Genomic DNA, 13,906 nt, shown 5'->3' with positions numbered 1-13,906 from the left:
TTCTGTAATTATTTTCTCTATAGGATTACTATTCTTAAGAATAGATGTTAATTTTATCTGCGGTTCTGTATAAACTGGATCTTGACTTTAATATCTTTTAAGAGAAGCAGAATTATATGGTTCTTTTAGTAGCATTTCCACAAAATTTAATTTGCTCTGGTAGAAATTTCAAGTGCTTTTCTATAAACCAGGGGGAGAATATATAATTTGATATTCATGCCATACATTGAATTGGATGCCATTTGACTGCCTTTTATTGTATTTTGCTTTTGTTTGTCTGTGTTGAACACTGCAGAAATGGGGCAGTGATCATCTTTCTTTAGCTTGTGAATTTGCCTTTTCGGAAGATAAGAGGGGTGACAACAGAAGTAGATGATTGCAACAGTAGATTGATGTTGTCAAGTATTGTTAAGCCCTTCAAATCTTAGACATCATCACTCAGCGTGTGTGCAGCTTGCACACTTATATTTTGGCAGCCTTCAGAGACTGATGCACAAATGATTTCTATGATAATATTGGCGATTTATGATGAAATTGGTCGGTCAGAAATAAGTATGCAGTGATCGATTATAGCCTTGTTCCAACAGTGTAATGCTAGAATATGGCTTCTGTATCATAGTTGAATTGGTCTTCTGGCAAGCCTAATGTTGCAGTGCTGGACTTGCCAGAGATTTTTTTCTTGCAAATTTAAAGCAGATCCAAAACAGATTTGTTTGTATCATGGGGATTGTATGTTGTAAGTTGTACCAAAAAATGAACTCTTTAATCTGTGGTATAAAATTAAATTATTAAGGTCAGTTTGCTGACAAACCGAACAATCCAAAACTACAATCCTTTCAAAATCATGTTGTTGGCATCAACAATTTTCATAATCACATTTTCTCATCAATTTGCTTGTTTTTAGCTTTTGGATTTTCAATTAAAATTCAAAATTTTCCTTTGTGAATTTTTGTAGCTTTAATTTGAAATTTGAATTCTATTAGTTTTGTAGTTAGAGATTTCATATCTAAGTTATGGACTGAATGAGAACTGTCAAATTAATGAGCCAATATCATAAATTTCTTTTGAAAAGGATCAGTTGTTCTGTCACAATTTCATGAGTAATTTCTGATGAATTTGAGAGTCCGATTTGGAGAGAAGAATTTCACGAATTGTATTCTCTTTATTTGGTAGTATACGCATTTGAAGTGCTTTAAACTTGCACGAATGTGTTTATGAACATGTTTTCATGGATAACTCAAGTCATAAGGCAAATGTGTATTCAAAATGTGCACAACTGAAAGTGAAAGCTCTTGTTGAACCCAAGCTCCTTTCAATATTATTTTAGTAGCTAAAACTAAAATTTATTTTCTTTAAACATTTCATAGCTAGCTTACATTGTAAATAGTGATAGGTGCATGTTGGTTAACACATTGAAGTTGCACAAAACTGCTCTGATAATCCTAAATGTTCTGATTCAAGTCCTCACCCGAAATAGAACAAGTAGCCTGCATCAATTGACTTGTAGTTGAAGAGGTAGATTCTTGAACCTTCATCTACGAAGGAATTGAAAATTTGCCCTTAATCTAAGATTTCTTGTTTGGAATGTAGATTATCAAATCCTCATGAGTTCATAGAATTTAATAATTTGCACTATTTAAATTGCAATGTTCTATCATAGATTATGTGAAACCTTTAATTGTAGGACCTTTCCCTGATAAAGAAGGGAGAAATATATCTGAAGATATAGCCATATCCTGTAGATTGTCTAGCCTGAATTGGAATTGCAGATCTGGCAAAGATTGCTGTATAAAATATGCATGTTTACTTCTGTGCAATTGGCATTATACAAAATGTGAGGAGATTTTATTGAAGTTCCAGGTTTCTTATTTCTGACAATCAAGATTATTTATGCCCAAGGAGATAGGTTGCTATCCTTATGGTCATAGAAGACTTGTGTTATTCAGCGAAAAAGCAAATTGTCTGAAAGATTACTATCAGTTATATCTGTGTTGTAGTTGTACATGGGTTTGAGTGTTGGAATCTTGAGGAACCTCGGAATCAAGGTAGAAATATAACTTTTGTTTGCATGTATCAATTTTATTTATTTGGAAGTCATAAGTTGCATTTTTTATTTTGTAAGTTACAACGGGAGGGATGACACCCTAATTACATCTAGACAGCACTTTCTCTCACAATCTACAGAGAATATATTTCAAGACTCTCATGTTACATGGTCTCTTTCACTAATAAAGGATCCTAATTATATTTTGCCAAAAGGTGGTTCACATTTAATTGTCTCCCCATCGTGCAAATTTTGGATTCTAGACAAGGTAGTTTAGATTGTTTTGAGTGTGTCGTTATGATGACAAATTGACAAACTTGCACAACTTATATGGATCTTTTTATGGTTACATATTAGCATCCCCTTTCCAAACCCACACACCTGAGCATCAACCAAAGTTTTAGTTAGAGAGCGAGACCTCTACTTTATAAGTCAAATTGTTTTAGTTTTATTTACAGTTTTCACCTATTTGGTTTCTTTTTCTTTCCTCTCTTTTTTAAGTCTTTCGCCCATCCATTTTTTCCTTCAAATTGTAACACAAGGTTATTTTTACTGACAAGCTCTTGCATAGTAGGCTCATAGGCCTTAGATTTGAAATTGTGCTTTGATACCATGGATGACGAACATCATGTTGTCTATTCTAAAGATCTCAACAGTTCTCAACAGTACTTTTTTGGTCAGTAGATAATAATCATGTACTATACAATTGCTCTTACAAATTGAATACAAATCATATCATGAAATTCATTACATCAATTGAACATAGTTCTTTCATCAATAATGTCTTACAAATCTTTGCTCAATAATTTACTATAAAGTACATAAGTGTCATAATGATGACATAAAGTGCAAGTTGTTAATAAGACAATGTCATGTGAAATAAAGATAATAACATTGATAAACCAAGTCTTTGAAAATTTTCAATTGTAAGGAGAACATCATCCAAGCACTTTCCCTCTATCCATAGGCTAGTGGTCCTCCACACACCTTCCATTAGGAAGTGGCCCTACCCTTCACGAGGGTAGCAAATCAAGTGAATCATTTTGATCACTATGTCATACAAGAACTAGTATTGTGTTTTAAATACAAAGAATTTGTTGTACGACTCTAGATACCCTCTAGTTAAGTATGATCTATTTGATAGATCTAAAATAGACATTATGAGTTAATATTCCAATTAGTAATTTTGCATTAATTTGATTAAAGATTTGATAATCAAAATAAACACATTTCATGACGGAGATGTGCATCATATGTTCACACACCTCTATCTCAAATTGCTTATCATTAATTATAATTTCACATTCAATATCACAATATTGGTTTAAATAAACAAGTATATACATTTTACATCAAAGATGAACCTCGTACCTATTTCTATAAATCCACTTTAAATGAATCAATAGTTACTATTTGTTTAATGATCTTCCTCTAAAACTTAAGAGGTAAAACTCTCCTCTGATAAATTTTTGCTTTTAATATATATGCTTTTGACTAAAAAATGAGAAAGGAAAATAAATTTAAAAAGAATAGAAGATATATGAAAAGATTCATCTCTTAAAGGCTAAAAGAGTGTATATAAAGCAAAGGAAGAATAATTGCACTTAATCATGTGGTAATACATCAAATAAATTCAACAATAGAGAAACTGAACACAAAAAAATTCAACAATAGAGAAACTGAACACAAAAAACAAGTTTGACTCAGACCATTTGAATGCTCTTCATTCATTTCTTTAATAAAAGAGTTCACAGATTCTCTCATTTGTACAAAATAAATACCCAATTGCCTTTTCTAGAAACTCCTAGCCGTCAACTCAAAATTGAACTCCTTTATTCTTACAAACGTTACAATAAATAGAAAAGAAAAGACCCTTTAGCTTTTATGATTGACTATTTTAACTTGGGGAGCTTATAAATTTTTATAAAATTAATTATAAACTAACTACCATAAGTCAGCTTTAGAAAATATTCAGATCAAAATTGTATAGTTAAATATTGGATCTTCATTTAAAACTACTTACTTTGGCAGCTTTTAGAACTATTTTCTTTGGTGGCCTTTCATAAGATTTTTAAATTAAAATAAGCCACCCAAGTGTTTCATTTTTTTTCCTTCCTTTCTGAAATATATTGGAAGGTCCTTTCACCAAAGCATGTGCCTTATAATTTACAAGGGACATCATAAAATCCATATACTTTCCCCAAGAAAATTTGTATTTTGGAGATGTTCTCGCCAATTGTTCATTTTCAACCATACTATAGGTACTCGATCACCTTCTATTTTTTTTTTAGTTTGTAGCACTTATCTCCATCCTCATCCATATACACACTATATGGAAAAACACCAACCATTAATTTATTTCCCAAATAAGAATCCATCATCTCCAACTTAATGCAATTGCCTTTCTCACCAACCTTTGCTTTAACACTTTCACCAACATTGTAGCTCGTTTGGGCATTATCAATATTGATATTTGATAGCTTTGATGCACATGACTTGGTCTTCATTAAAGAAGCCCCTCCATGGTTTAGCTCTCTAGACTCATTACCATCATCACTTTTGCAATTAGTTGTATCTCTACTTAAAACCTTGAGAAGGCTAATGCTTTCATTTACATCTTGGTGTTGTCATTGATGTTACTATGTGCTGTAGATGGTCTGGAAGTGAGTTTTTTGTTGTTGTTGAGTGGTCTGGTTGTGATGTTGAGTGAGTATGAGGTGTTTCCGGAAGACTAGTGTAGTGGAAGTTTCAATATGTAGGAAAGAGTTTTTAATGTCCTAGTGGAAGGATGCTTTGCATTTCTTTAATTTGTGAAGATTATGGATCGCGATTTTGGATATAATGGTTATGATATGTATATATTCCACTATTAGGGTTGCTCAAATGGTAGATCTGATTGTTGTTGTTTTTGGTAATGAGGTTGTATGTCAGAACTGGTTCATAGAATGCTTGGTAGTTCTCAGATATGTGGATTCAAGTGTTGTGGTTTGGAGGACATGTTCATTTGGTTTGTGTAGTATTCTAGTTCAATTTTTTAGTGCTAGTTTGATTGGAAAGTGAAGTTATGTTCTATGTTCTATGTTGTTAGTTGGTTTGACTTCTGGCCGATTGAGGTGGTGTATCTTATTTGGTTCTTGCTCTCTTGGTCTGGATATGCATTGCCGGTTGCTTTGGATGTTGATATGGGTCTTACTGTGGCATGTGTTGATTTGCAGTGTGTCTTTGCATTGGAATATGTTTTTGGAATATGTTTTTGGGTCGGCTAGTTAACCTGCTTTATTCTTTATTTACACATTTCATTGTTGCCAACTTTGGAGGATATGTTAGCATGTGCAGTTCATTGGAATTGTTTTAGAAGGATTTTTTGTGATGTGTTTGGGTCCCTTTTAACTCCTGGAGTGGACTGCATTATGTGTTATTGGTCTGAGTGGCCTAATTTATGTAATATTGTATATTCTATCTGTGGCCGACCTAGTTGAGGGTTTTAGTGAATAATATTGTATATATAGATGTGCGATTGTATAAGTTGAGGTACGAAATTTGTGTGAATTGATGTGAAGTGGATGTGAATGATTTGTAAGTAGATTTGGTGCAAAAGTTAGTTTGTGAAGAGCTTTGATGATGATATCTTCAATGTGATAGTGTTCTTAGATAGTGTTTGCCATGATCTTGGTTGCTTGACATAGTGGTTTAAGTACAATTTCATGATTAGGAGATGTTCATTTCTATTTATATATTCCCTATACTTGTCAAATAGTGTGTTTATTTTGGAAGCTTGTGTAGTCCCTTGTATCTTGCCTTGAGATAACGAGTCTCAGTAATGCATGTCCTTTGCATCTTGCTTTAAGGTTGTATGCCTTAGTCTAGCAAGTCCATTTAGGTGCAATGAGCTACTTGGATTTGAGCCTAAAACATTGTAATTAGTTATTCATATAGTGTGTGATTTTCTCCATGGTTTTTCCCTATTTCGGATTTTGAGGTTCGGACTGATTCAACCCCCTCTCAGTCTTGTGGTGTGTTCAACAATTAGTATCATAGTCATGTCCCTCTTAGTGAATTATAACTGCTTGAGGAAGATCCAAACTAGCGCAAGAAGTCAATTACAAAGCATCATAGTTTGATGACACATGAAGGTTACATGAAATTATTTCTTGAACCCTTAGAGACCAACTATAAGCCAAGGATTCAAGCATATAAATCCAACATCATACAATGAAGTTTGTTCTCTACGAAATGCAAAAAATGTAAAACAAATAAACAAACTAAAACTATGCATTCACAAGATGCTTCAATCCATTGCCCTCCTATCTACAAGATCTTGCAATTCAGATTTGTGCTCTCAAATTTTTGGCACTAAGTGCAAGAAGCTATGGAGAATGGAGAATGGTTGATTTGATGCAAAGATGATCAAAGTGATTTGCAAAAAAAAAACAACTAAGTATGAAAAATATCTCAAAGCGACATTACGACGCTAATATTTCAACAAGTGAGAGAGCCAAATGAGAGGGAATGAATTGTATTTATTGGAGTCCTCATAGGGAAAGCAAGTTGTGGGAGAAATGTAGGATTAAAGAAAGTAGTTGGAGATAAATGTTTGTCCCACATTTTGCCCCTCTTTGAGACAATGCAACCTATCGTGTTGTTCCAAAGAAAAATTAATTAATTAATATATGCGACAAGGATATCCTGGTAAGGATGATGATAAATATGATATGCCCCCTCGAGAGATTGATCAGATAAATTGTGATAATATTGATCTCTCGATAGATCATGAGGAAGAGATTTGACGATTGATATTGCACGAGTGATTAAGCAGAGATGCACATTTGATGAAAATGCACAATTGATAGGCATATCTGAACAATTAGTGGAAATGATTAGTATAGCTAGGTTGATAAGTTGATTAAGCTGATTAAGATTGATGCCAATGCAAGATAAGTTGATACAATATTTGATTAACTGATCAAGGAGCGATAGGATCCCATGCTAAGAAGCAAGTTGATTGATTTGGCATTTAAATTAAGAGGCATATTTATGGGAAAAAAAACTATTGATTGATCTTTGAGATAAGGCGATTTATGAAGAATGATGAGGATGATGAGAAGATGAGGAGAGAAATGACAAATGAAGGAAAGGACATGAAAGTGATGAAAGAAAAAATGAGATTGATGAAAGATACGAAGGTGATGAAAGAAATGAAACAAACATGAAGAAATGAAATGATGATGAAAGATGAAAGAAAAGATATGAAGTGATGAAAATTCTTGTGCTTTTACAATGCACATATCATCATTGAGCTTATTATGGAAAAAGGATGAAATCATCTGGATATGGATTAGACTTAAATGAAGTAACATACCAATTGTATGTAGGAAGACACATCAAACAAATAAGGAATGCCCCAGTTCACATGAGACCCATACGTCCTCGATGATCTTAGACAATCATGTCCTAAGACAAGCCATCAAATTAGTAAGGAACAATCCACATGCAACAAACAAGTGAACATGGCCCATCCTCGCCTTTCTAGTCAAAGACATCCTAGAGATAAAATCCCCTCAGAGACATCCCGGAAAAGCTAAAAGACATGTCACCAAAAGATAAAACCATAAACAATAAAAAACCTACCAAATAAGAAGACATTGTGCTTCATGCAAGAATGATTCTTGTCACAATTTGTTCTAAATAGATTGATAAGATGTTGTTATGTCTACTCGATCTTAGTCTTGTCATGTTATGATTTTGTTGAAGTCCAAAGTTGCATGTTTGTATAAAGTGTTTACGTCTTCACAATGTTGATTAAATATTTTTAGATATTTGGTGAATTTGTTTTTTATTTTTTTTAGGATTTTTGAAAATGTTTTAATATTTTTTTTGGATATTTCAGGTTTTTAAAGATTTTTATAAGATTTTTTCAGGACTTCTTATGATTTTTAATATTTTTTAAATGTTTTGATACTTGCCCCTAGTGTCTAGCAAGGCAAAAGGGATTTTGAGCGGATGAATGAACTAATGGGATACAAATGGATAAGTGAATGATGGAGGAGGCGTATGCTATTTTCAAGGACTATCTCACAATAGGATAAAATGTTAATCCGAGCAAAGGAGCTGGATATAGCAATATAAGGTGATGGCATGGTGTAACGAATGACATGTGGTCCAAAGGAATGGACATGTCAAGAGGTTTTTGAAACATTCTTGCATTTTTATATCCTTAGTTTCGATCAAAATCAAGGGATAGATTTAGATAGGAAGATGATAGGATAAGTAAGCTCAAAGGTGGTAATGGAGGATGGAAGCAAGAAATGGATAAAATAATAGATGGGAGCTAAAGAGTATGGATTAGGTGCAATAAATAGGACACGCGATGCTTGCAAAGATACATAACCTTGTCAAGACGAAAGATGACAAAGGGGATGTGGATGTAGATAAAGATAGTGGATATGAGGGACGAAGGATACTAGAGGATATGATAAGATAGCATGGATGAAACTTGCCTCCAAGTATGGAACACAAGAAGATCATGGATCACACATGACGGTTGTTTGCCAAATTTTCATCATGGTACTTGCCCAAGGCGCTTGTTTGCCAGGTTTTCACTACTGGACAAATGATTTCTCTTTACTTTTTTTTTGATATATATTTGGAAGATAATAGATCAAGGAAGGACTCAAGAATCACGTTGATTGGATGGTACCCTTGAAAAATATGCTAGAATAGACCATGGCCATTAGAAGTATGCTCAAAGACGTTGGTAGGATACTGAATGAGATGGATGATTGGATGGAACTAGGGTAAGCATTTGTGAAAAGGAATGGATAGGAGGGAAATAAGGATGAAAAATATGCATTGGATAATGGATGGGATGTTGGAAGAATTGTGCATGAGTCGATGGAATTGTTGGCAAGATCAACATTGGCACACACTTTGGAGGGTGGTGGAATGATGAAGGAAAAGTGGATTTTGGAGTTTGTGATTTTGATGAGGAAAATGATGTGGAGTTTAGGATACAAATGGATGAAGGAGGTGATGAGGTGTTTAAGATAGTGGATTTGAGGGAAGCCCTTGGAATAGAAAACTTGAATGCCAATTTTGATTTTCTTTAGTGTGTAAGTCCTATACGAGCAACTTGGGAAGCCACATGGTTATTGATTTTTCTTTCTTTTGCAATTCCTTGGAACACATTGCTTCCACAAGTGTCTTAGAAACCAATATGGCTTTTGAATTTTCTTTCATTTTCTCAATAGGCCTTTGTGGCCTTTTGGGTATCTCTTTTTCTTTTTGAATCACAGTTTGCTTTGTTTTTACATGTCGATTAGATGGAACATGTTGATCCTTAAATGCATGTGGATTTTTTGACTTATGGATTTTATACTTGGCATCCAAATTTCTTCCTAAGGGAATACAAATAATGGATGGATAGGAATGATATGAAGGCCTTTGGATGGGTTTATATAATTAGATGTTTCTAAGGTTCTAAAAAATGTGTTCCTTTGTCGATCCCAAATAAGGATTGGAGGGGTATAAGAACCTAAAATGGATGGAAGGGATGAAGGGCTAAGTGTATATTTGGACTTATAGGAAGGGATGTGAGATTTAGTATGGATACCAATGTCTTGAATGTAATCTTTGTTGCTGGGACCATGACCATCAAGATTTTCTTTGATATGGAGGGATTCTGATGGACCTTGTCCATGGAAGCCTGATTGCTTGCCTTGATCAATCTTTTGAATAATGGGATACTCGTTGCTTTGGGAAGAAGATGCGAGTCTATTTTGAAATGGATATGGAATGGAAGAAATGATAGGGTCACAAAGTAGACCAGACACAATGGAAGTGGTGGAATCCATTTGACCTATAACTGGTTCATTAACAACTTGCATAGAGATGTTGGGGTCATGAGGGGGACTAAGAGAAATGATGAGATCTTTGGGTGGATACGAATGCATGATAGGATTTTTAAGTGAAATAGGAGGAATGATAGGTTCATCTCGGGAGATGGAATATTGAGGAGGACATGGAGGATTATAACAAGGAAATGAAGGGATACTTTGATCTTGACATGGAAGAGGACCATTAGATAGAGTGGAAAGGGTGTTTGGCTCTTCATTTTGAATAGGACCTGTAGACGTATAAAATGACCATATTCCTAAATGAATATTTAATGTTCATTTTATTCTCATTCCTCTATTTAGTTAAATCTAATTTAATTAAATTACCCACATTCTTCTATTTAATTAAATAAATTATTCAATTTATTTATCTAAATTCACTTAAGCCTTTTATATCATTTAATTGAATAAATCGTTTCATTTAATTAAATCCCTTCTCTCTACTTTTTAATTAAATTTACATTTAATTAAATAGTTCACCCTAATTAAATAAATCTAATTTATTTAAATCCCCAACTTGCAACCAAAATGAAATAAAGCAATTTATTTTAAATAAAATCCTATTATCCCTCACCCACTTGCATTTTCCTACATCTCCCACTTGCCTCCTAACCCCCTTCCAAAATTCTTCTAGAATCCCTCTAATCCTAATTAATTAAGCTAAACCCTTCATTTGTCCCTTTTCCCTAAATTTTAGGAGGCCACTTCTCAAATTTGGAGTAAATTCTTCGAAGGGCATTAAAACCTTTATGCCTTCAACAAGCTAAATTGTTGAGTTCCCCCAAATTTGGAAGGACTCTTACAAATTTGTCCCCAAAGTTTTCAAACCATTAATGGTTAACTAACCCTTAGTGGCATGATTAGAGACTTTTTGCCTAATTCAACCTTCATCTAACCCAGGGGTCTCATCAAGCATTCACTGCTTTGACCATGGTTATCCCTTTAACCCTTACACAAGAGTTTACCCTTTGGGTAAAAGCTTTATCCAATGGATAACCTTAACCTTTACCTTCTAAGGTAACCATGAGGTCTTCTCAAGCATTTAATGCTTCTTACCTCTCCTCTCAAGCAGTCTTATGTTGACAATTGTCACTATTTCATTGGTGAGAATTGCAAACATGGATTGATAACTTTCAATCCTGACCCTTGATAGGATCCTTCAATCTTGACCATCCATTGCCCTATTTTTCCTATAAATAGAGCTCTCATTTCTCCATTTCTAGAATCCAAGTCTTTAGCATCATACTTATACTTAATTTTAACAAGCATTTAGCCTCTCTTTGTAATAGAAATAAATCTAATAATCATTTTAGAGTATTTCTATCATCTTAGATTAAATCATATAGCTAATATATCTGTTAGGATAGTATTTTTACTAACCTCGTCATCTTATCATCTAGTTTAGTTCATTTACCAGAATCATGCATAAATAGGATGCATTCATACTAAATTCGATCAAAAGCATCCCTCGTTCTTGCATTCGTCATCCATAAGTCACTTTGCTCAGTGATCTGAGAGCAAAGGCATTGGCTTGAGGGACCTTGTGAGATAGAGAACCGTGGAACACTCCTTGGGAAGTTGAGCAATTCCTCATGGCTCCATAACTTGCACCAAGAGTCCCATGGGTGTGTGGACAAGTCTTTGAATATTCTTACATTTTGGATTTCATTGAACCACTTTTCCCGCATACAGGATCATTTGAAATGGTGGAAGAGGCATCGTGATATTTCTTATAAAGTGGTTTAGGAATAGGATTTGGAAGGATTCTTATCTCTTGAGATGGAAGGGGATCATCTTGAAAGAAATGAAAAGACATGAGAGGATCATCATGTGATTCTAGGGAGATAGGATCTTGGTCAACCATTGGATGGGATTGGAGAGTTTTGGTGTTTTGATCTTAATTTATAATAGAACTTGTTTCTTTATTATTTGGATTATCCTCTTGACATGGAACCACTTCTAAGGAAGGGATAAGATTTTGGATATGCATTGGGGATTATTGAAAGGTGTTCATGTTTTGGAATGATGGGGAAGCATTTTGTATGGGACTCTCTAGAGTGGGTATGATTGGAATCAGAGTGCATGATGGCATAAGATTTAGGATTTTTAAATCATTAGAGGAACTTGTATCAAGATTAAGATTATCTTGGATTTCCATAGGAGATAGCTCTTGAGGGTCAACATGAAAAGTGTCATCATTATAGGTTCATTGTTTGAGAGAGATGGTATGGATTGTTGTTGAGAAGATTTAAAAGATGACAACATTGTTGAAGAAATGGAGGCTACATGTGGAGCCTTGATAGAGATAGGTGTAATATTTTAATCATGCTTGGTAATGATGTCTAGTTTCTCTTTGGGTGAGTTAATATGATCTTCTGCAAGTTTAATGTCACCATTGTCAAGGAGGTCTTGGATTCTCTATGTTTCAATTCCATGCAATGTGTGTTGTGTCTATGATACTCACAATAGTTACTCAAAGATTGACATCCCATTGTAGTCTTTACATAATGCGATAAGATTGTTCTCAAGAAGATCTTTTAAAGCTGACTCAATAGATTGCCCCAAAGGTGTGAATTTTCTATCCAAGGGATAATTGGGTATGCATATCTTTTTGGAGGAAGTGCATTGTTATTTTGGTTGAAGAGACATGATTTTTATTGAGATCTTGCTTTATATTTTTCTTTTAATTTTTAATTATTTGTTGTTCTAGTTATTCTATTTGTTTTTCTATTATTTGAATTTGTGTGTTTTCTGTCACTTCTTGGAGGTGTCACTCAAAAATTATTTTTGGTTCCATTTCTCTTCTTTGTTTTTGGTTTTGGTTTTGATTTAGAAATGTTTGTTTTATTTAACCAATTGTGACAAGAAGACACTCTAAAATAAGAACACAATGTCTGAATGTTTGATAGGAAGATAGTGTAAATGAAATGTGTACATTCAATAGCCCCTCAATGCCAATTTTATAGGTGTCAACATAGTAAAAAACACTTGAAGACACAACCTATTTACCTAAGTTCAATTTACAACGATACAACACACAAATTGGTATTTATTTACCTCAAATTCTCAACACTTAAGGATTGTTTAACAATCTTATCTTTGCGAGAGAGGATAGGTAGGGCGGCCAGGCTTGGAGGCATAATCCAATCACCCTTTTTTCAAAAAGCTATAAATAGCCCATACAAAGCTGAAAAGTTCTATCTCATCTCAAGGAAATACATATGGTGAGTATCTTGGAGGGAAAACCAGATATCCCCTTGCATTGAAATCACCACACCAAGGCAAATAAGGGTAGGCTTCTAACTTAGGTGTCTAGTCAATATTCAAGGAAATTTTGTGTCTATATATGCACGGTTCACTCATTTAAGAGGTTTCCCAACCCTTAGAAAACATTTTTACGCATCTCATGGATACTTCCATCAGTATAGAACAAAGAAACATGGTGATTGATGAATTTCACCACAACCACAATTATTCATATAGTGGACTGAATAAAAGTACCACTTGGGTCGTTCCCTCTCACAAATCGGGAGGTAGATCCTCTAAGGATAATATAAATTCTCTTACACCCAAGATCCCGAAGGAAAAGGGAGAGGATAATTTTGTTATTATCTTGGGATCTACTAAAACAAAAATACCAATGCATGCAAAATGCACCAAACACATCAAACACTTGTTCTTTTTAAGCACCAAATGAAATGTGGAGTAATATAAAACAAGAAAGGTTCATTAACCATTACATGTAATTTAGTTTTTGAAAACCAAGCCAAATCCGCATCCAAAAATCATTAGTAGTTTAAATTTCAAGTCTTCTACATACGAGGATAACCTGCACAAATTGTTAGTCCGGATTACTCCCAAAATCAAAACAAATTGAAAACTCACTACTCACACTAGAACACAGTAAAAGAACATCTACACTAGAAAACACCAAAAAAAACAAAAACAAAGAAACAAACAACCACCCTAA

At 34.0% G+C, this 13,906-nt stretch overlaps 1 protein-coding gene across 4 annotated transcripts in view; it reads left to right on the top strand.

Moving 5' to 3' along the window:
• The window catches only part of LOC131065657 (carbon catabolite repressor protein 4 homolog 5), a 72,875-nt gene extending 71,972 nt beyond the window's left edge, over positions 1 to 903 (top strand). For 3 of the 4 annotated variants that reach the window (XM_058000244.2, XM_058000243.2, XM_058000242.2), the window contains one exon: positions 296 to 903. In XM_058000244.2, the coding sequence (XP_057856227.2) occupies positions 296 to 376 (81 nt within the window). In that variant the 3' untranslated portion in view covers positions 377 to 903. The remainder of the gene's footprint in view (positions 1 to 295) is intronic. The other variant, XR_009111446.2, reaches the window with a different exon arrangement.
• Positions 904 to 13,906: the final 13,003 nt, after the last annotated feature.

This window comes from Cryptomeria japonica, chromosome 3 (assembly GCF_030272615.1).
Source record: "Cryptomeria japonica chromosome 3, Sugi_1.0, whole genome shotgun sequence".
NCBI lineage: Eukaryota > Viridiplantae > Streptophyta > Pinopsida > Cupressales > Cupressaceae > Cryptomeria > Cryptomeria japonica.
The sequence above is the reverse complement of the archived record's forward strand: the minus strand, read 5'-3'. Positions and strand labels throughout refer to the sequence as shown.